General features: G+C 54.6%; 2 protein-coding genes across 3 annotated transcripts; both read right to left on the bottom strand.

The window, feature by feature from the left end:
- Window positions 1-417: 417 nt before the first annotated feature.
- Window positions 418-3271, bottom strand: Kcnk7 (potassium two pore domain channel subfamily K member 7). The gene is made up of 3 exons (XM_041661264.1): window positions 2953-3271; window positions 969-1367; window positions 418-759 (listed from the first exon to the last, which is right to left on the bottom strand). Exons 1-3 carry the CDS (start codon window positions 3269-3271, stop codon window positions 527-529), a joined length of 951 nt encoding a protein of 316 aa, XP_041517198.1. The 3' UTR covers window positions 418-526.
- Window positions 3272-5131: 1860 nt separating this feature from the next.
- On the bottom strand, window positions 5132-21599 carry Map3k11 (mitogen-activated protein kinase kinase kinase 11). Of its 2 annotated transcripts, none has more exons than XM_041661263.1 (10): window positions 20359-21599; window positions 15760-15940; window positions 15440-15588; window positions 15179-15354; window positions 14837-15080; window positions 14223-14336; window positions 13421-13556; window positions 13235-13323; window positions 6967-7347; window positions 5132-5987 (listed from the first exon to the last, which is right to left on the bottom strand). In XM_041661263.1, the coding sequence occupies exons 1-10, from the start codon at window positions 21098-21100 to the stop codon at window positions 5650-5652; spliced, it is 2550 nt and encodes an 849-aa protein (XP_041517197.1). In that variant the 5' UTR covers window positions 21101-21599; the 3' UTR covers window positions 5132-5649. The 2 variants fall into 2 exon arrangements, with proteins under 2 accessions (XP_041517197.1, XP_041517196.1); XM_041661262.1 differs by having other exon boundaries at window positions 13235-13326; window positions 20359-21598.
- Between the last annotated feature and the right edge of the window lie 313 nt (window positions 21600-21912).

Below are 21912 nucleotides of genomic sequence, written 5' to 3' on the forward strand. Positions count from 1 at the left end.
CATCTCTCCAGCCCCTCATGGCACATATTTTTAATCCCAGCACCGGGGAGGCAGATCTCTGTGGATTCAAGGCCAGCCTGATTTACATCATTCTAAAGGGGGAAAAAAATGAAATGGGTCATTCAGATAGCCCAGTGGATAAAAGCTTGAGGATCTGAGTTCAATCCCTGGAACCACCTGAAGGTGGATAGGCGTGAATAAAATCCACAAAGTGGTCCTTTGACCTCCAAACATGCCCTGTGCCTCCACGTGTGAGTGCACACACCCACACTAGATTTTTTTTTTTTTTGGTTGATGTACATGTACTCACACTTTCAACTGTGTTCCCACACAGACTGAGCCCAGAGCCTCTTGGTGCGTGCTAACTAAGCATCCCGTTTAATGTTTTAAATTAACATTATCCCCTGACATCCTGTACCCACAACCACTTCCTGCTCTGCTCCCCAAGCTCTCCTCAGGGCCTCCTGTTCAAAGGCCTCCAGTGTACGTGAGGTATGTGAGTTGAAGATCCACCACCTGATTTGTATCAGCAGGCTGGGGTCTGTTCTGGTGTTGGTGCTGGAATGGTTTGTTCCAGTGCCGGGGGGTCAGGAGGCATGGTGCTCAGAGCCAGCTCATCTTGACCTAGGATGCCATCTTGGTCTTCATCTGTTCTAGAGCCACTGGGGCCAAAGAATTTTATCATGGCACGAACCTGTGGCAGCTCTGAGAAGGTCTCTACCGCTAACAGCATGGCCAGGAGCCCCAGGAGCAAGTAACCTGGGGAGAAGAGCTAGTTAGGGTGGCTCTTAGGGTGCTCCCTGTGCTCCCCACCCAATTCCCAGTGTGATGGCCGCCCCGGCTCTACATGCAGCACCCAACATGGCCCCCGTGCTCTTTGGACTCCAACACTCATTTCGTACTCTAGGATAGGGTCCCTCTCGGAGTTGTAGTCCACGCTCCTCTACCCTCCTCCTTCCAGGACTCACCAAGAAGTGCGAACTGTCCAAGGTAGTAAATGGCTGGATGCAGGCCACGCCCACGGCCGGGCAACAAGTCCCCTAGGCCAATAGTGCTGAGGGAGCCGAAGCAGAAGTAGATGGCCTCCAGCAGGCTGCAGTCACCCTGCATAGCCCACAGCACCAGGGCTGGCAACAGTACAAAGACACAGGCCACCAGGAGCCCCAGTCCTGCTGCTTGGAGCAGGGCAGCCTGGGCTGCTGCCAGCTGCCACCGAACAGCTACCCAAGCAGCCGGAGAATTGAACACAGGCAATAGGCAGTGGCGCAGGGCAGCCACAAGAGCTAGGGAGGCTGGCAGCCCGAGGGCCGCATAGACCACACAGAAGGCCTTTCCGCCCGCAGACAGTGGGGCCATATGGCCATAACCTGGAAAAAGAGAGAGCAGGGGCTGTGAGCTTTTGAGTGGATGCCTATTGGAGTCACATTTTCTTCATCTCCTCCCACAGAAGGCTGCCTTTTGGTACCCAAAATGACATGAACACCAGGCTAGGGTCTTCTTTGCCTGGATGGTGGGCAGGTCCCTTACCCTCACTGGGTTACTGTTGTCTCTTCTGGAAAATTAACCCTGAAGACACTCATTGAGACCTTTTGTGCTGGAACAGAACTGATGTTCTGTCTTTGACAAGTCCTCCCTCTCTCCCTTTCCCTGTCCTTCCGATGGAACCTAGAGAGCCTCGTGCATTCCAGGCAAGTGCTCAGCTGATACACCCCAGCCTGATACCGGCTTCCTGAGGTTTATTAGGGTTTCTCTATGTAACAGTCCTAGCTGTCCTGGAACTCGCTTTGTAGACTAGGCTGCCCTCGAACTCACAGAGATTCACCTGCTTCTGCCTCCCGAGTGCTGGGATTAAAGGTGTGCGCCACCACCACCCGGCTATCAGTTATCTTAATCAGTATTTCCGTATCTTCAACCAGTGGGGTGCCATCTGCTTTCACCCCCATGTATGTATCCTTTCTTTCTATGTGCCGTATCTTGTGCTACTTTGGATCTAAACCTGCCCAGGCCCTGGTTTATGGTGGGGAAAGCAAGTACGGAAACAAGAGGTTCTGAAAATGAACTTTTTGGTATGCATGAGAGACAGCATCTAGAGCCAGAGAAACAGGGGCAGAATAGGAAAAGGTGGGAGAGTGGAGCATGCTGGGAGAACAGGATCAATGGGGTTCACAGGTTGTAAACTCCAAAGCCCATAGGAATCAGATGTCGTGAGGACCGGGTGTGCCAGAGGCAGGCCCCATTCTGCACGGCCAATTGGAAATGAACTTGGAAATACATATTTCACTTTAAAAAGTATTTAGACTAGCCAGGCGTTGGTGGCGCACGCCTTTAATCCCAGCACTCGGGAGGCAGAGGCAGGCAGATCTCTGTGAGTTCGAGGCCAGCCTGGTCTACAAAGGGAGTTCCAGGACAGGCTCCAAAGCTACAGAGAAACCCTGTCTCGAAAAACCAAAAAAAAAAAAAAAGTATTTAGACTATTTACAGGACAACAAAGCAAAACTATAGGACTTTATTTCCCAGTGTCTAGGCACATGCTGTTCTCCTGGCCAGGAATCTCATCAACCCTACTTATTTCTGCACCCTGGTGACTGGCTGCAGCTCACTACTTCCTCTCCTCAGCCTCCTCAGAGGGTGACTGTGTTTCCCACAGCACCCCTCCATCCAAGAACCTCTCCCACCCTGTCGTGTTTTTGTCCTGGCTTCAGGCCTATGTGATCTGGGCTTCTCTTCTGGACTCAGAGTGCATAGGGGTGGGGCTAGGAAGGCCACACCCCTCCTGGCAGCTTAAGTGGAGGCACCAGTTGGGGTGTGTTGTGTGGGGAGCCCCAGTTATGATGTCAGGCCTGATAGAGCCTTGGCTTTGTCTGGAGCCTTGGGATGGGGGAAGGGCTGCACGCTAGGGCTTTCAGGTCTTCTAGATTCCCTGGTGGTGGTTGACCAGTGGTGGTGGCCTACCGGTGGTGGTGAGGATGCTGGCGGTGAACAGCAGAGCTGAGGGCAGGTCCCAGTTGCTTTCCTCTGAGCTGTTTCCCAGGCTGGAAACTCCATGGGCCTGTGCCCTCAGGACCGCACCTAGCAGCTCCTCCAGCGCCTCAGGTGGCAAGCAGGCCCTGTGCTCTGCCTGGAAGGTAGACAGCTCAGCTTGGAGCTGGGCCTGGAGTTGCAGTGCTGGAGGACCCTCCAGGGCCTGAAGCACCACAGCCCCGAGGCCCATGGCCAGCAGGTGGGCTACAATCAGGAGCAGGTAGCGGGCCCAGGGCTTCAGTCTCCCCATAGCATGGCACTGAGTCTGGGGCTGTAAGGGAGCTGCCTAAGTCACCACCGGGGAGGGGTTGCAAAGGGCGTGGCTGGGAGGAGGTGCTGCGTGGGTAGGTGGCTGAGCAGGGTGTGAATGGAGGGAGGTGAGTCTGAGCACTCCCAGTTTCTGGCGCAAGACATGGCAGCCTGGCACTGGGGATGGGTGGAGGAAGGTAAGAAGATCGATCTTAGCCTGGAGAGGGCCTCACAGCGACTCAAAGTCACAGTTCCTCAGTGTCTGCTTCATTTCACTCACTCAAACACCAGGGAAGATGGCAGACACAGGTTTCTCCCCTCCTGCTGCTCACACAAGAATCTGCTGAGAAACCACCAGGGAGGGCAAGCTTCTCAGCAAAACTCTTTGAAGGAAGTACTATTTCAACCAGAGAAGAAGACAGTTATGAGCTGGGCCATGGTGGTGCATGCCTTACCACAGCCTTCAGGAGGCAGAGGCAGGCCTGAGTTTGAGGTCAGAGTAGTCTACAGAGCGAGCTCCAGAGCAGCCAGAGCTACACAGAGAGCCCCTGTCTTTATAGAAAAACAAAGCGAAGCCAGCTCCGGCACTGGGAAGATGGTTCGGCTGTAAGGAGCACTTGCTGCTCTTCCAGAGCACCTGGGTTTGATTCCTGGCACCTACATGGCAGCTTCCAATTGCCTATAACTCTAGTTCCAGGGGATCTGACCCTTCTTCTGGCCTCCTCCAGTACCAGGCACACTTGTAGTGAAGACATACATGCAGGCAAAACAACCATATATATAAGCATACAGGGCCGAGTGTGGCACACACCTTCAAACCCTGCATTTGGGAGGCAGAAGGGCAGATCTCTTTGAGTTTGAGGCCAACCTGATCTACATAGTGAGTTCCAAGACAGGGCTACAGCGTAAGCCTGTCTCAAAATTAATAAAATTAAATAAAAAAAATAAAGTAACAAAAAAGTCAGTCATAGCAATCAAGAGACTAACCACAAGGAAAGATTTGAGGATAGAGGTCTTTGAGGACAGTGGATGGGGAAAGACGATTCTATGGCATTCTGGGTGGAACAGAGGTGGCCTAGGCAGAGGGCAGAAAAGAGTTGTGAGATTTAGATGGAAATAGTTGGGGAGAAAACGAGGTAGGAGCCCTCTGGACAGGTGATGCTGCCAAACTTCCTGTCCCAGCTCTTGCGAGGATCTCCTTGCCTGGCCAGACTGCAGACCAGGAATGGCTGCCATGTGTAATGGGGAGGTTCACTCATAAACCATAGAGGGGCCCTGGCCTAGGGAATGGGAGGTTCATTCATAGACCATAGAGGGACCCTGGTGGAAGTGGGTGAGACAGAACCTCAAAGTAGTGTCAAAAATGCCAAGGCAGGTCACCATGATACTCCGTGGGCACATTTATTCTGTCTGCATCCAGGCCATGGACTAGAGGCAAACCTAGGACATACCATCAAAATGTTTCCCAGAGGGCTACGGGCATGAATCTACCTTGGCTGGGGAAAGTGTGACCTGGGCATTGTCCTAGAGGTGATGATATTGTAGTTGGGCCCAGGAGACAGGCAGGGACCAGCCAGCAGCAGGGAGCAGGACAAACCCTCACCTGAATGGTAGAAATGGCTCAGGTAGAACTGTGGCTGGATGAAGCCTGGCCATGGTGGGAGAAGAGATGAGATCAGCATGTGTAAAGTTAGGGAGCTGAGATGAACCCTTACTGGTTACCAGGATGGTGGGCTTGGCCCTAGGAGAGGCGTGCGGTACAAGGCATTCTAGATTGGTCTCAGGCAGTTTATCTGCCCATTGCTTTAGGGGCATGAAGGAAAGGATGCTGGATTACCTTCAAGAAGGGTGACAGACTGCATTTGGGGATACAGCTTACGAGTTTATTTGGCTTCATTGGCTCCCCAGACCAAGGTCCCAACCTTGGCTGGGGCAGCAGAGAGGCACCCAGAGAGCCCCGGCTCTTACAACCTCCAGGGTAGGGGGTCCAGGAACTAGGCCTTGGGGACAGGGGCCACAGTAACAGGACTTGGTCAAAAGTGCTGGTGACACCTGAGGTCGGCCCCTCTCCCCTGTACCTCCCTCTCCTCCCTGCACCACTCCTGGGGGCAATTCCCTGAGACAGGCTCTGGTCCTCCCAACCAGTTAGGTACAGTGTCAGGCCCCAGTGGGGCAGGTAAGTCAGGTTGTAGGCATGTGGGGTGTAGCCCCCCATCCAGTGTGAAGGCTTTCTGTGCAGTGTAGTGTTCCTGACCCCCACAAGGGGTCAGGGTCCCTGGGAGAAACCAAGGCAGCCACAGAGACCTGCCCTGCTCCTCTTCCAGTGTATGCTATGCCTCCTTTAAGGCAGCTGGAGCATGGGGGTGTGGCCTGGCCCACTCAAGGTCCTGCTTCTGGTGCCCATGGGGCCTGAGCACCTATGTCTTTGGTCTGCGTCCTGCAGTCCTGGGAGCCTCCCCGGAAGGGGTTGGCAGGTGGGGAGTCCCAGAAGGGATCTGAGTCTGGGAATAAGGTCCAAGGTGCCCGTCGGGGCACAGGCTGTGGAGAGGGCAGGGGTGAAGGCCGTGGCCCAGCTGATACAAAGCTCCATGGGTCAATACGGCTACGGAGTGGTGAGGGCCGAGGTCGGCTGATGAGGCCCAAGGGTGGTGATCGAGGGGTTCCAGGGGTACCAGGAGCCGAGCGTGATATTCCTGGTGGGGGTGAGACAGTTCTTCCTGTGGAGTTTTGAAGGCGTACGTGGTTAGACATCTACTAATTCCTAGGTTTCCCCTGAAGGCACTGCCCTGCTCTGGCCTGAGCTTCTAGAGCTATAAGGCTCTTCATGTTCCATGATGTGTCTGTTCAGTACAGTGTTTCAGAACCAGGCTGTCCTAGACCCCTCTGGGCTGGGCGACTTACTAGCTGTGGGAGCCCTGAGCTTTTACAGCTACATCTCTGTATTCCCGAACATTTCCTCATCTAAGCTGGTCAGACAGCTTGGTTAACGGTGCCTGCCTCCAAGACTAACGACCTGGGTTCAAACTCTGGAACCCAGGTGGAGGAAGGAGAACCGGTTCCTGAAAGCTGCCATCCATATTTGCACTTTGGCATGTGTATCCCACAATGAATAAATGTAAAAATCAATGGGTTTCCTCAGCCAGCCTAGCATGTGGTGTACATCTGTCCCCGCAGAACTTGGGATGCTGAGACAGGAGGGCTGGGAGTTGAGGCCAGCCTGGGCTACATAGGTAGACCCTGCTTCAAACAATCGAACAAAAATAATTCATCTAAAAACTGGGTAAGAATGTTTGATATGAGGCTGGAGAGATGGCTTAGAGGTTAGGAGCACTGGCTGTTCTTCCAGCATTTAGGTTCAATTCCCAGCACCCACATGGCAGCTGACAACTGTCTGACTCCAGTTCCAGGGGATCAAGAACCCTCACACAGACATGACACCAGCCAATCAATGCACATAAAATAAAAGTAAATTAATTGAAAAAAATGCTTGATTCTAATTTAATGTAATAACCTCTCTACAGAACGGTTATAGTACTTGGCCCAACTAATCAACAGGAGTCTGTCACCATTAGGAGGGTCCCGTTTCTTCACAGCTGAACCTAGAACTCTGTCAGTAGGCCCAGGGCCTAAGGGTCTGGTTTTGGGTTCCCTAGTCACTCCCCGCTTCTCAGATGGTTCAGTCTTAGGGACACTCACCACGTGTCTCTTCCCGCCGAGGGCTCTTGGCTGATGGCTGGCCAGAGGGAACACCTAGGTCCAGCAATAAGGGTACAGGGGTGGGTGGGCCACGGGCATCAGGTGTTGTGGGTGACAGACGGATGAGCGGGGTGGAGGGCGGCTCGGCTGGGCAGGGTGAGGGTATCTGTGCAGGGGGCGGTGCTGGTGGGGGCTCCCCACGTTCACGGCTCAGGCCTCCTGGAGGCTGCAGGTCGCGGCCGAGACCCAGAGAGGCCAGCAGAGCAGTGCCCCGCAGCAGTGCGCGTTGGATCAGCTTGGGAGTCCCGGAGCTATTGCCCCGCTCTGTGGGTCCAGGCCGCCGCGCTTCCTCTGGCTCTGGGCTAGGCCGTGGAGGGTTACCTGTGGGCAGCAGTGACACAGGTCAGATCGAGGGGAGTACATCTGCTGGGTGAGCATCCTGGGGATCCCTCAGTGGCCTTGGAACAAGAACCAAGTTTTGTGTGTAGAGCAGAACCTGGAACCTCCCCATCACACACATTACACTCTGCCAAAGGGAAAGGGTCTGGGGCAAAAACTGGAAGCAGCTGATACAGAAGCTGTCTTCCAAGCAGAACAGCCCATTCCTCAGAGTAGCTGTGACTTCCTGCAAGGGACCCCTCCTGATCTTAGGCGCTCTCTCTCCTAGCCAGCTGTCCTCAAAGACATCATCAAAGCCCTCCCTGCTCTAATCCCTTGTCCTTCCCTCTTTGTGCCAGACCAGCAGCTGAACAGACTAGAGATATGGGTTGGCTAGAGAAAGAAATATAGGCTAGGAAATGAGAACTTCTGCTGTGAACAGGATTTAGCTTGGAGTTCTCTTGGCCCAGGGAACTTCTTTTTAAAAAATACTTTATTTGTATGAGTATTTTGGCTGCACGTACGTCTGTGCACTACTGCACCTGCCTGGTGCTTGCAGAGGCCAGTAGAGGGCAATGGATCCCTGGGAAGAAAACAGTAAAAGAAATGTAAAAAAGAGTTGGGTGGTGGCAGCGGCAGTGCTGGCGCACGCCTTTAATCCTAGCATTTGCGAGGCAGAGACAGGCGGATCTCTGTGAGTTTGAGGCCAGCCTGGTCTACAAGAGCTAGTTCCAGGACAGGCTCCAAAGCTACAGGATTTTCAATCCTGTCTTGAAAACCAAAACAAAAAAGCAAAACAAAAAGGTAAAAAAGAATCTAAGGGCTGGAGAGATGGCTCAGAGGTTAAGAGCATTGCCTGCTCTTCCAAAGGTCCTGAGTTCAATTCCCAGCAACCACATGGTGGCTCACAACCATCTGTAATGGGGTCTGGTGCCCTCTTCTGGCCTGTAGGCATACACACAGACAGAATATTGTATACATAATAAATAAATATTTTTTAAAAAAAGAATCTAAAAGTATTAAAATAAGCAAGAGAAAAATGAAAAAAGAGAAGTGAGAGTAGAGACTGGGACCCAGCAGGGTGAGTGGAAGTTCCTGACGTCGGCTCTGAGAAACACAGGTCCCCAGAGTTAAGCAACTAATCCAAAGTAACTTGCATAGGATTTAAATTTGCCTCTAAGCTCCTGAATGTCAGAGTTAGTAACTCTGCTATTTAGGAGAAGACAGCATGATACACTTGACCTGGAGACGATGGCAAAGTTGCTTCCAAGGGGTTTTGGGCTGGTGAGTGGCTCCTGGCAATACCTTTTAGGCAGTTTTCTGTCACTGTAGGCTGCCTGCTGGCTATCAAAGAGCTATCATTGTGATCTGGTTCCTAAGGGCCAGGACCTCCATGTAGGGAGCCCTGCTAGTGGTCTATGCATGAGATGTCCTGAGTGTGGACTCTCTATGAGACCCCATTCCTTAATTCTCAGCGAGCTTCTCGATGTGAGTGTTTGGAAGGTCAAGGTCATATACTTTTCTTTTTTGGTTTTTCAAGACAGGGTTTCTCTGTAGCTTTGGTGCCTGTCCCGGAACTAGCTCTTGTAGCATATACTTTTCTCATACACCCAGATGGACGCAGGAGTCCAGGCTTGGGCTGTCAGCCATTAGGCTGGGGTGGTAGAGTCCTCTCACAAAGAGCGACCAGCGGGAGAGGTGTGGGATCTAAGTCTTGTGTCTTTTCCTCTGGGAACTCAGGGAAGCCATGGCCAAAGGGCCTGGCAGCATGGATAAGGACTGACCTGACCTACACCTGGGTTCAGAGGCCTTCGAATTCTCCTTTGGTCCTCTGGCCTGGTACATTCTAGAATAAACAAATTTAATCCCTCTAGTTTTCCTGTTTTCAGTTCAACCCTCAAACAACAGCTAACTGTAGGCTGCCACAGCTAGAGCGAAAAGAGGGGCTGGAGAGACGGCTCAGGGCCCAGGACGACCAGCTGCTCTTCCAGAGAACCTGGGTTCAGTTCCTAGAGCGAAATGAGGGGCTGGAGAGACGGCTCAGGGCCCAGGACGACCAGCTGCTCTTCCAGAGAACCTGGGTTCAGTTCCTAGAGCGAAATGAGGGGCTGGAGAGACGGCTCAGGGCCCAGGACGACCAGCTGCTCTTCCAGAGAACCTGGGTTCAGTTCCTAGAGCGAAATGAGGGGCTGGAGAGACGGCTCAGGGCCCAGGACGACCAGCTGCTCTTCCAGAGAACCTGGGTTCAGTTCCTAGAGCGAAATGAGGGGCTGGAGAGACGGCTCAGGGCCCAGGACGACCAGCTGCTCTTCCAGAGAACCTGGGTTCAGTTCCTAGAGCGAAATGAGGGGCTGGAGAGACGGCTCAGGGCTCAGGACGACCAGCTGCTCTTCCAGAGAACCTGGGTTCAGTTCCTAGAGCGAAATGAGGGGCTGGAGAGACGGCTCAGGGCCCAGGACGACCAGCTGCTCTTCCAGAGAACCTGGGTTCAGTTCCTAGAGCGAAATGAGGGGCTGGAGAGACGGCTCAGGGCCCAGGACGACCAGCTGCTCTTCCAGAGAACCTGGGTTCAGTTCCTAGAGCGAAATGAGGGGCTGGAGAGACGGCTCAGGGCCCAGGACGACCAGCTGCTCTTCCAGAGAACCTGGGTTCAGTTCCTAGAGCGAAATGAGGGGCTGGAGAGACGGCTCAGGGCCCAGGACGACCAGCTGCTCTTCCAGAGAACCTGGGTTCAGTTCCTAGAGCGAAATGAGGGGCTGGAGAGACGGCTCAGGGCCCAGGACGACCAGCTGCTCTTCCAGAGAACCTGGGTTCAGTTCCTAGAGCGAAATGAGGGGCTGGAGAGACGGCTCAGGGCCCAGGACGACCAGCTGCTCTTCCAGAGAACCTGGGTTCAGTTCCTAGAGCGAAATGAGGGGCTGGAGAGACGGCTCAGGGCTCAGGACGACCAGCTGCTCTTCCAGAGAACCTGGGTTCAGTTCCTAGAGCGAAATGAGGGGCTGGAGAGACGGCTCAGGGCCCAGGACGACCAGCTGCTCTTCCAGAGAACCTGGGTTCAGTTCCTAGAGCGAAATGAGGGGCTGGAGAGACGGCTCAGGGCTCAGGACGACCAGCTGCTCTTCCAGAGAACCTGGGTTCAGTTCCTAGAGCGAAATGAGGGGCTGGAGAGACGGCTCAGGGCTCAGGACGACCAGCTGCTCTTCCAGAGAACCTGGGTTCAGTTCCTAGAGCGAAATGAGGGGCTGGAGAGACGGCTCAGGGCTCAGGACGACCAGCTGCTCTTCCAGAGAACCTGGGTTCAGTTCCTAGAGCGAAATGAGGGGCTGGAGAGACGGCTCAGGGCTCAGGACGAACAGCTGCTCTTCCAGAGAACCTGGGTTCATTTCCTAGAGCGAAATGAGGGGCTGGAGAGACGGCTCAGGGCCCAGGACGACCAGCTGCTCTTCCAGAGAACCTGGGTTCAGTTCCTAGAGCGAAATGAGGGGCTGGAGAGACGGCTCAGGGCTCAGGACGACCAGCTGCTCTTCCAGAGAACCTGGGTTCAGTTCCTAGAGCGAAATGAGGGGCTGGAGAGATGGCTCAGGGCTCAGGACGACCAGCTGCTCTTCCAGAGAACCTGGGTTCAGTTCCTAGAGCGAAATGAGGGGCTGGAGAGATGGCTCAGGGCTCAGGACGACCAGCTGCTCTTCCAGAGAACCTGGGTTCAGTTCCTAGAGCGAAATGAGGGGCTGGAGAGACGGCTCAGGGCCCAGGATGACCAGCTGCTCTTCCAGAGAACCTGGGTTCAGTTCCTAGAGCGAAATGAGGGGCTGGAGAGACGGCTCAGGGCTCAGGACGACCAGCTGCTCTTCCAGAGAACCTGGGTTCAGTTCCTAGAGCGAAATGAGGGGCTGGAGAGATGGCTCAGGGCTCAGGACGACCAGCTGCTCTTCCAGAGAACCTGGGTTCAGTTCCTAGAGCGAAATGAGGGGCTGGAGAGACAGCTCAGGGCCCAGGACGACCAGCTGCTCTTCCAGAGAACCTGGGTTCAGTTCCTAGAGCGAAATGAGGGGCTGGAGAGACGGCTCAGGGCTCAGGACGACCAGCTGCTCTTCCAGAGAACCTGGGTTCAGTTCCTAGAGCGAAATGAGGGGCTGGAGAGACGGCTCAGGGCCCAGGACGACCAGCTGCTCTTCCAGAGAACCTGGGTTCAGTTCCTAGAGCGAAATGAGGGGCTGGAGAGATGGCTCAGGGCTCAGGACGACCAGCTGCTCTTCCAGAGAACCTGGGTTCAGTTCCTAGCACCCATATGGGGCTCACAGCTATCTATAACTTTAGTTTCAGGGGATTCGATGCCCTTTTTCCTCTTCTGGTGTTCACAGGCAATGCATACATACAGTGTACAACCAGGCAAAGTAGCACACACCTTTAATCTCAGCACTAAGGAAGCAGAGGAAGGCAGATCTCTGAGTTCAAAGCCAGCCTGGTCTACGAAGAGAGTTGCAAGACAGCCAAGGCTACACAGAGAAACCTCGGAAAATCACAAAAAACAAACAACAACAACAACAAAAACCCCCCAAAAAACTAGCAGAGGGGAGCTCAAAAGCCAGACTCCAGAGCCTGATCAACCCGCGTTCAAATCCCTCTTCTGCCAGGGCTGCACGACAAACCAATTTCTGTGCCTCAGTTTTCTCCTCTGTAAAAGGGAGCCAGCATCTACTTAGCAGAGAGGAGAAAGCTGATGAATATTTGCTGTTATTTTACAGACACAGTAGAAGGAGGTGATGGCTATGTGTGTGGGTGTTAAATGGGAAGGGCACAGCTAACGGGCACAATTTGGTGAACAGGGCTCTAGTCTCAGAGCCATTAAAATAAGGTCTAAGGTCTATATTCTGCTGCATGCAGCAGGTATGGCTGGGATCCCTGTGATGGTCCCTAGGTTGGCATAGGGTCCCACAGACAACCACAACTTTCTTGGCTCTGTGGAGTCTGGGCAGTTTTGAGCTGAGCCCTCTTCCCTCTGGTGTTGAAGCCCCAGTTAGCTTCCTAAGCAGTATGTATAGAAGGAAAGTGTCCCAGGAAGCCAGCTGAGAATTTGGAAGCCACAGCTTCCCACGGTTAGCATCCTCAGCTGGGGATTTGAGGTGGCTTACGTCCCTCTTGGAGCCTCAACTTCCTTGTATTTAAAATGGGGAGAATAATGTTCTCCTCACCCACAGGGTTAGACATGTCATTCCCCTCACAGTGAGGCCATCATCGTCACAGACAACAGAAGTCCTGAACTTCCCTAGATGTAGATGGGGTCCCAGATCTCTCCTTGCCTTGTCTTACTATCCTCCTCTTCATCCATGGGCTCTCCACTCTGAAAAGCACTGTGGAAGCCATTAGCGTGGCTCCACCTCTTCTGGGTACCAAATGGAAGAAACCATTCCCTGTTTCTTATCCTTCCTGGAAGCTGTTGAGGTTCCAGTGCTGTGCAGGGCTGCTAAAGTCCTAAGCAGGAGGGCTAGTCTCTAGAAGCCCCAAGGCCTCGGCTAAGTCTACTCTTGTGGGTCTGGAGACCAGAACAGGTGACCTGGGCTCTAGGTCTGGCTCTGTGCAGCTTCAGCTTTAGCTTCCTAGTCTTGAGTGAGAGCTTTCAAGGCAGGATTCCATTTCTGCCTGCTGGCTTCTCAAAGTCTACCCAAGGCCCACAGAAAGATTAAGCAAGATCTGTTGGGGAGCCGGGTGGTGGTGGCACACGCCTTTAATCCTAGCACTCAGGAGGCAGAGGCAGGTGAATCTCTGTGAGTTCGAGGCCACCCTGGTCTACAAGAGCTAGTTCCAGTATAAGCTCCAAAGCTACAGAGAAACTCTGTCTTGAAAAACAAAACAAAACAAAAGATCCACTAGGGGAAACAAAGTTGCTCACCGTTGAGTGTTGGGGGAGCAGAAGGAGATCCTAGTGGGGATGAGTCCTCGGAGTCAGGGTACCACGTGGCTTCATCCATGCGGGACCTTCTTCTGGAGGGAGAGGCAATGAAGGCATGCTTTGTGAGTCTCGGGACTGAAGAAGAGTCTAACAGCCAGCAGGGCTGGGGGACACTCAGACACTCACCTCCCATTCTGGGCCTCCCCAGGCTTGGGGGAACTGGGACCCCAGGCCCAGCAAGCACGCCTCTCTCCATTGCTTGAATCTTCTAAACGTCTAGGGGACTGGCGACCCCAAGTTTGGCCTGACTCTGCAGGCTCCACTGTAAGGGAACAAACACCATGGGGTCTGAGTCCATCCATGTCCTCTGGGCTTTGGTGGGGTAGGTGGGACTAGGCCCTGGGTCAGCAGTGAGCCAATCCCCTTCAACTGCTCGAGTTTGAATATTTGCTCTGCCACTTATTGGCCATGTGGCAAATTACTCATTTCAATTTTCTCATTTACACTTAGCAATCACACTAGAATTACTGAGTTAATATTTGCAAAGCATTCAGGAAAATAAAGACTATATGAAGCGCAGGGCAGCAGTGGAAGACAGAGGCAGGAAGATCTCTAAGTAAGCGTTCAAGGCCAGCTTGGTCTACATAGCAAATTCTGGGACAGCCAAGGCTGTTAGTTACACAAAGAAACCCTGTCTCAAAAAAAATCGAGTGTGTTAGCATAACCCTTTTCTTGGTACTCGGGTGAATCAAAGTCAAGGCTCTGTCTCAAAAACAAAACCAAACCCCCAAATTATAATATTATATAATTACTTGGCGGGGGAAGAGAAGTATTGGGGAGGGGTGTGCAGAGAACTTAAGTAAAAGTCTAGACAAGAGGAGGGAAGCCTGGAAGCAGAGGAACAGGGTATGGTGAGGAAAGGCAGATTCACCTCCAGACCGGGAGTTTTATGGGGTGTAGGGAAGGCAGGGCGGAACAAGTTTCTTACACTGGATGGCTCGGAACCGAGGGAAAGTGGGCGAGTCCCCAGCCCCAACCTCGAAGACATTTCTCCTCCGGTCAAGGCCTGGAGAGGCCTGCACAGTGATGCGGTGTTTGAAATCTGGGATTTGGAAAAAGAGAGGGCAGGTGCAGGTTTGTGAAGAGGAAGCGCTCAAAATCTCAGGGGCCCTTGGGAAGCTCCGGGCCTCTCTGGCAGTGGCAACAGTGGCTGTGTGCTTGACTGCATTCCTGCCTCGAGGCCTTCAATAAAGAGAGTTGAGTGGTTGACCCCCATCACCAGGACTAACAGGTAATAGATAAGTAAAAGTTTACGGGGCAGGTAGGCCAGCCCCACCCTCTAGTCTCTAGTCTCTCTTACAACTTTCCGGAGCACCCCTCGCAGCCACTAGCAGCTGGACATGCAAATATTCCCGTCAGTACCCGCCCGCAGGAGAAAAAAACCAACCAAACCCAAAAATAAACCCCTCCCTAGTCTAGCCTTCAGCTGGTCAGGACAGTAATACCCCAAACCAATCCCAAAGCGGCCAGCGACAAGCCTGACCGCACCCCCTGCCATGCACAGCCAATGGCAGCGAGGTGTGCCGGAGCCCCGCCCCTTACCCAGGGGCATGCTGATGCGCTCCCCGCCGTCGCGCGCCCGCAGCTTGCTCCGCTTGAAGGTGCCGCGGCGGCGGCGCACGTGCGGCCGCTCTCGGTCCACCTGCTGCAGCAGCAGCGTCAGCTCGCGCTCAAACACCTCCAACTCCCACTGGGCCAGCAGGTGCTCGCGCCGCCGCAGCTGCTCCGCCTGGGACCGTTGCTCGCGCGCGGCACGCGTCAGCTCCTCCTCGCGGCTCAGTAGTTCCTGTGCTCCGGACAGTGAAGGGGGCGGGGTCAGTCAATCATAGACCCAGACTTCCCACCTCATCCTCTGCCCCACCTTGTGTCCCCGAGTCTTCCCACCTTTTCCTTGGCCCGCAGTTCGTCAAAGAGGCCTTGGATCTCGCGTTTCCAGCCCTCCTGCATGGAATGGAAGGAGTCCCGCGGCATCTCCCGTAGGACCTGCGCCTCTAGTGCCTCCAGCTGCTGCAGGATGGAGGCGAAGTCCGGCCTGCGGTGGGGGTCCTGTGCCCAGCAGTCTAATGGGGCAGAATAAGAGAGTCTGCGTGTATATGTGTCTGGGGCTAGGGAGTTTCCCCTCACCTGCCCAGCCCGTCCTCTTACCGGCCATGAGTTGTGCGAAGGGCTCGGGGCAGGTCGATGGGATGGGCAGTGTTAACTTGTTGACAGCCACACCATAGGCTACAGCGAGACAGTCTATACCACGGTAGGGCACTTCCCCAGTCAGCAGTTCCCACAGCAGCACCCCAAAGCTGTGGGGAGACAAGGGATTTGTGTGTTCTCTTCACTCCAAAGCAGGGAGTAATTAAATGGTTTGGGGTTCTTCCGACTTCAGCTTGTCTGGCCACCCCTAGTCTTAAGCACCCCTTCTCACCCTCTGCCCTCTGACCCCAGACCGTCCAGTCCCAACCCTCCGGCTGTACCTCCAGACATCGCTGCCCTTTGAGAAGGTGGAGGCCTTGATAACCTCGGGGGCCATCCAAGCATAGGTCCCTGCGGCACTCATTTGTGTGGTTTTGTGCCACTCTCTGGCGAGGCCAAAGTCAGTGATCTTTAGGGTCTTTTGCTCCATGTCGTCACCCTCGATGGGCTGCAGCAGCAGAACTGGGGAAGAAGCAGAGCAGGGTTGTGGATATATGAGAGAGGGGTAATGGGGCTGGGAAGAGCGTGGCACACATCTGAGAGGCGTGCTGGCTAGGTACAGAGTGCACAGGGGGGCTCATGAGGATCTTGCCTTGAGAAGCTCACAGCTGGGTGAGACTGAAGCGTAACAACACATTTGCTGGCAAGGGGTTTCTAAGCTGCATCTTCTCCTCAGAATGCTAGAGGCCAAATTTTTATACTTAGTTCTAACTAAAATAAACAAGCCAAACTAAACCAAATTAAACAATCAGGTAGGAATTATTCCCATTTTACAGGTAGGGAAATGTCTTGATCAAGGTCATAGCAAATTGAGATTCCATTCAGCCTATGGCTCCAAAGCTAATGCTCTAGCTTTTTCCAGCACCGAATGGAATAAAAACTAATGTGGTCGGTTCTCAGTGTTGGTGGCTCTTCTTTCAACAAAAATCGAGCCAGGCAACATGGCACAAGCCTTTAATCCCAGCACTCAGGAAGCAGAGGCAGGCGGATATATGCACTCCAGGACAGCCAGCCAAGGCTGTTACACAGAGAAACCCTGTGTCAGAAAAACAAAAACAGAAAGAAACCTGTGTCTTGCCACTTTGCTAAAGCAGGAGTGTGAACTGGAAGCTAGGCTGGGGAACAGGAGGGAAGCGCTCAGTAAGCGAAGGCCTGCAGGTCCTGGAGCCCACAGCACTGTGACAATCACAGCCCCTCACAGCAGAAGACCGCAAAGGGTACCTACAGAGGGAGCTGGGTATGAAGGGAAGGCGGGGATGGATGGACAGTGATGGTTCTTGGTCAGACTTAGCAGGGCTGTTTGGTTTTAATCCGAGTGTGACCACCACTCTCAGAGTGAGGAGGAGAGTCAGCAACTTAGAAATCTTTTGCCAGGATAAAAACAGCTCAAGCAGCAGTGGCGTCGCACACCTTTAATCCCAGTACTCAGGGAGGCAGAGGTAGGTGGATCTCTGTGAGTTCGTGGCCAGCCTGGTCTACAAAGTGGGTTCCAGGACAGCCAGAGCTACCCAGAGAATCCCTGTCTCAAAAACCAAACCAAACCAAACCAAACCAAGCCAGAAAACCCACACACAACAACAATGAAAAAAGCGAGCTCAAGTGAGCGGTTTCAGAGCAGCAGGACAGAGTCACACTCTCCAGGGCCTGAAGGGCCCGTCATAGTGAGCAGTGTCATCTGCTTTAAACAAGTGTCGGGCACAGCCTCCAGCTCTCCTGCACAAGATGTCAGGGCTACAATGGCGGTATGACAGGTACTGAGTGTGAGGGCGAGGGGAAGGGCACCTATTGGCCAGGTGAGTCAGAGCGGGCTTCTCAGAGAGGTGTCAGACCAGGTATTCTTTGAAAGCCTGAATCCAGAACCCCTGTTTCCACCGCTGGCCAAGCCCTGCAGCTTCATGGGTGATTTGGTACTGCTAAGCCCCTCCCAAATCCTCCATTCCCAGGGCCTTTGCTGCTCGACTGTTTCCCTGCAGCCTCTCTCCCATTCTCAGCTGCTTGATGCTGGTGCTCTTCAGAGCTCAGACTCTCCTTACCACCCGCAGGCTGCCTCCATCTCTTCCAGGTGCCAGCCCCACTCCTGGATTGCATCTTTTAAACTTGGAACGCTAGGTGAGACGGCAGTGACATGCTCTACCTAGTACTGTGTTTATTCGGCCCCCACGCCCGGCAGACTTTCTCTCAATTTCTCCTAATTCAGAGGATAGTCTTGAAATCCACCTGCTCCTCTTCTGCTCTGAGATCGAGTCTGGCACAGATAAAGCACAGAATGACACTAACCTATCTCACAAGGTTGTCAAGGAGTCTTAGGCCAGTTTAGACACTTAAAAGCCTTCTTTAACCTGGAGACAGACAGAGGCAGGCTGCTTGCGCTGTCATTTGCCTTAGAGATTCAGTGCTCACTTCTGTCAGAGTCCCCTCCCTCCTCTCCACCCTTAATCCTAACTTCCAGCCTCCAGCCCCGGCCAGGCTGCAGAAGCCGTGGGGACCGTTGCTGGGCCTCCCCTCAGGAGAAACTGTAACAGACTGGGCAGGATGCAGAGCACAGCTCTCTCTGGAGCCAGGACCCAGCCCTCCACTGAGGCGCTCCCACTGCCTTTAACCTGCTCTCTGGCCACCTGTGGGGGCCCACAGACGGGTAAAGCACTTTGGGTGCCATTTATCTTCTCAGGCAGGGGAGCCAAGCTCCCTCCTTTTGCTAGGGAATCTGAATTTCAGAAAGAGGCAGTAGCTCACCCAGTCTCAGGATCTGTGGCCACGCTGCGACCTCCCAACTCTCTACTCTGGTATTTGCCAAGCATCTCTTTCTGCATCCCCAGCTTTCCCTCCAGGTTGTTTTGCACCCTGGAGGGTCCTGAATTTCTCACAACCTAAGTTACTGTTCTGATGTCTGAATGAGACCTTGGGCATGGGAGGTCAGCGGCCACCCAGTGCGGGCTAGAGAGCCCTGGCTGGGGCAATCTTCACGGTCACTCCTTACTGTCCCCCACCCCCTCCTAGCCTCTGTCAGGCTAGGGAGTAGCCTGCCCAGCTCACACCTCTTCCTCTTCCCTCTCATGGTCCCTACTTCTCCTTTCTAGGAGGCTTGCACTAACTTGGGGGGGGTGTTCTTTGGGGGCGAATTGGGGGAGGTCAGGTCCAGGCCGGGCTGGCTGGTCAGTCCTGTGACTCGTGGGCTTAGAGAATTCCCCCTTCTCTCCCAGCCAGGCTTTCTCACAAGGCCCCCATTGTCCAGGAAAATCATGCCATTGTTTATTGCCTGAGCCCCCCCCAAGCCCAGGGACTCCCCCCACCCCAATCCCACAGACAGCAACTCGGGCCTAGGCCCGGGTCTGTGAAGTTGGATGCCAAAGGCTGAGGGCATCTTGCCTGCCCTTCACCACCACCCAGACTCTGGGAGGGAAGCAGGGGAACTAGGGCCAGGGCTGGGGGGGGCAATCCCTGGCTCCTTCCTCTCCTGAAACCCCTCCACCCCCAGCTTTTCCTCCCCTGCAGGCAGCTGGGCCAGGGAGGGAACAGGGGCTGGAGCTGGGGCAGGAAGCCAGCCCAGGGGCAGCAGGAAACACAGGAAGCGGTGTGAAGGGCGGGGAGCAGGGGCCTGGACTATTGTTCCATTTTTTTCTGGAAAGAGAACGGAGGAAAAACAGAAGACAGGAGCCCCCACCCCCTGGGCCTTTGGGGAATCCCCCTCAGGCTAGTGCAGGGAGTGGGGTCCCTAGGTAGTGGCTGGGACCCGTGCTGCTCTGGGGATGACTGGGAGGCGCTCAACTCTGGCAAGAACTTGACTATCACTGGTTCTGCTGCTGTTTTCCTCCAGCCCCTGCTTTACAATACACCAAGACCAAGAGGCTCAGCATGTCGGTGCTGATCCCCTCTAAGATCTCCATGCTTTTCCTCTCCATCACCTCACTGAGCACCGCTCCCCAACTTGTGCCCTCTGCTCCAAGAGACCCAGGTCCTGGTGCTCCCACGTTGCTGGATTCGGCCTCTGAGCCTGTACTGTGGTCAGGCCCTGCCCAGACACCCAACCAAGTACCTCACTAAATGCTGCCTGTTTTGGACTGGCTTGAAACCTGCTCACTTCAGGAAGCCGTCTGAACCTGTCACTAACTTGTCTTTGGCCTACCTATGAATGGGAGTTTCAGATGGCGAGAGATGGAGTCTCCCTTTGCTAGGCATTCCCAGGCCTACTGCCTGATACCCTCTCAGCCATCCTGTCAGAAATATCTACTCTCCATCACTGACTGAGGACCTGTTGGGCATCCTGTGTCAGGGCTTTCGAAGGCCATCAAGCTGCTCTGGCCTCATCACGCTTGTTAGGGAGGCTGAAACCAAGGCTCGAAGTCATCAGATTGTGACCCTGCAGTCAGGAAGAGTGGGATGGACCAGCCTTGATCACCAAGCAGGGAGGAGGGTCTTCCCTTCTGAGATCTCTAGCCTGAAGGAGCTGCCCAAGGGGAGGGGAGAGCAGTAACACTGTGTTTATGAATTTCAGGAAAGGGGAAGGCTGGGAGTAGCAGCCTCCAGGGGACTTCCCTGAGGTGGCAACCACGGTTAGGCAGGATGCTGATGGCCCACCTGTGAGAGCTGTTTGTTTGTTTGTTTGTTTGTTTTTAGATTGGCCAAACTGCAGCTGCAGGCTGGGATCACAGACTTCTAGGACAGAGGCAGAACTGCCAGGTGCCTGGGATTCCCGTTTGGGGGTCACTGATAGGTTCTGGGTATCCCTTTATATCTAATACTCCTTTTCAGAAGGAGCTCTTGACTCCCACATCTCCCCAGCTAGGCTTAGCTAAGAGTTAGGAGGAAGTGTGTGCACCTGGGCCTTGGCTGGGCAATGCCCCTGGCCTCCCCATTCCCATTTCATGCCCCTTGAAACTCACTGTTGTTGGACTTCAGGTCTCGGTGGATCACGGGCACCAGAGCCTCACAGTGCAGGTAGTGCATCCCACGGGCAATCTGCACAGCCCAGTTGACCAGCACGTGGGGGGGAACTCGCCGACCAGCCAGGGCACGGCTGAGAGGCCCACCAGCTGCGTACTCCATCACTAGGCAGAGGTTGGGCTCCTCCAGGCACACAGCTTTCAGGGCAATGATGTTGGGATGTGCCAGCATGGCAAAGAGCCGGGCCTCCTGTCGAACACTCTCAGCGGTTACACTGATGTCCTCATCGGGATCCTGGCGAGCAGCTTTCACAGCCACCAGCTCCCCTCGCCAGCTGCCACGGTAGACCTTGCCAAAGCCACCGATGCCGATCACCTCTTCCAGTCGCAGCTCCTGGAAGCTGGCCACCTCACAAGGGGGTGGGCCTCCACCCCGAGACACATAGTTGGATGGAAAGATGCCCACCTGGCCACCCACCTGGCCCGCCCACCAGCCCTCATCTCCCGAGATGGCTGCATCCCGGGACAGCACCTCCACACGGTCGCCCTTCCTCAGGGCCAGCTCGTCCTGCCCATTGGGCTCATAGTCGAACAGGGCTGTCCAAATAGGGTTGGCATAAGCTGCTGCTGCCTTCGGGGACCCCTCCGGCCGGACTCCACCATTACCCCCGCCGCCCCCACTGCCATTGCCATTCCATGACCCCAGCGGGCTCTTGAGGAAGAGGTTCTTCAAGGGCTCCATGGCTGGGAGCCAGCGTTGGAATGTATGGGGGACTTTCTTCGGGTGCCCGTGGTCTCCACCCCCGCTGGCTTCAGAGGCCCTAGTGTCGGAACTTGGGCATACGGGCCCTGGCCCTCAGCCCCAGACCCACGCCTCTCTGGGGAGCCAGGAGTGTCGCCTCCCGGCCCCCCGCATCTCGGGCTTCTGAAGGAGGGCACCGAGGGCAGTGTGGTCAGGCTGGAGGGGTGGGGCCCCCTGGCCTCCGGCGCCTCACCATGACTGAATTGGAGCGGCAGAAGAGTCCTTCAGTCCCGAAGTAGTCCTGGGAACCTGGCTCCAGCGCCCGCCTACTGTAAGGTGGGGCCTGCCAGGGTCAGCGCCTGGACTCCGGTTGCAGTCTTCAGGCACAAGAGGTGAAGAGAAAAGCCCCCAATTGAGCTGAAGCTACCTCTTCTCGGGCTAGTGCCTTTGGCCCCAACAGCTCGGACCCCGTTCCCTTCTTCCTCCTCCCTTTGTACTTTGGCCCCGGGGGCGGGAGGCAGAGGTGGAGGGTGGAGTTTCACTTTTTTCCGCTCTTCTCCCTCCTGCAGGAAACAGCATCAGATGACGCGGGCGGGTTGCACCGCTCCCCTCCCGGAGGCTCCCGGCGGCTGGGACCGGGAGTTCCCGGAGAGATTGGCCAAGAGAGGTAGAAGGCGGGCAAGGTATTCCCGAGCGCCCCCCTCCCACACCCACACACCATCACAACTCTAAGGAAAAGCCTTAGGTTAGGTGCTCCGCTGCTCAGGGTCGAGAGGGATCTCTGCGAAGTCAGACAACAGTCCTTGGGTCTG

The sequence above is a fragment of the Microtus oregoni genome, unplaced genomic scaffold (genome assembly GCF_018167655.1).
Source record: "Microtus oregoni isolate MIOR12 unplaced genomic scaffold, Mior012 000012F_ref0000307, whole genome shotgun sequence".
In the NCBI taxonomy this organism is placed as follows: Eukaryota; Metazoa; Chordata; class Mammalia; order Rodentia; family Cricetidae; genus Microtus; species Microtus oregoni.

Coding starts and splice junctions, on each gene's coding strand:
- Kcnk7 (XM_041661264.1), bottom strand. CDS start 3,271: ATGGGGAGACTGAAGCCCTGGGCCCGCTACCTGCTCCTGATTGTAGCC. Junction 1,368..2,952: donor CAGCATCCTCACCACCACCG/GTAGGCCACCAC, acceptor CTCTTTTTCCAG/GTTATGGCCATATGGCCCCA. Junction 760..968: donor TGGACAGTTCGCACTTCTTG/GTGAGTCCTGGA, acceptor TCTTCTCCCCAG/GTTACTTGCTCCTGGGGCTC.
- Map3k11 (XM_041661262.1), bottom strand. CDS start 21,100: ATGGAGCCCTTGAAGAACCTCTTCCTCAAGAGCCCGCTGGGGTCATGG. Junction 15,355..15,439: donor CTTCGCACAACTCATGGCCG/GTAAGAGGACGG, acceptor CTGCCCCATTAG/ACTGCTGGGCACAGGACCCC. Junction 13,557..14,222: donor TCGGTTCCGAGCCATCCAGT/GTAAGAAACTTG, acceptor GTTCCCTTACAG/TGGAGCCTGCAGAGTCAGGC.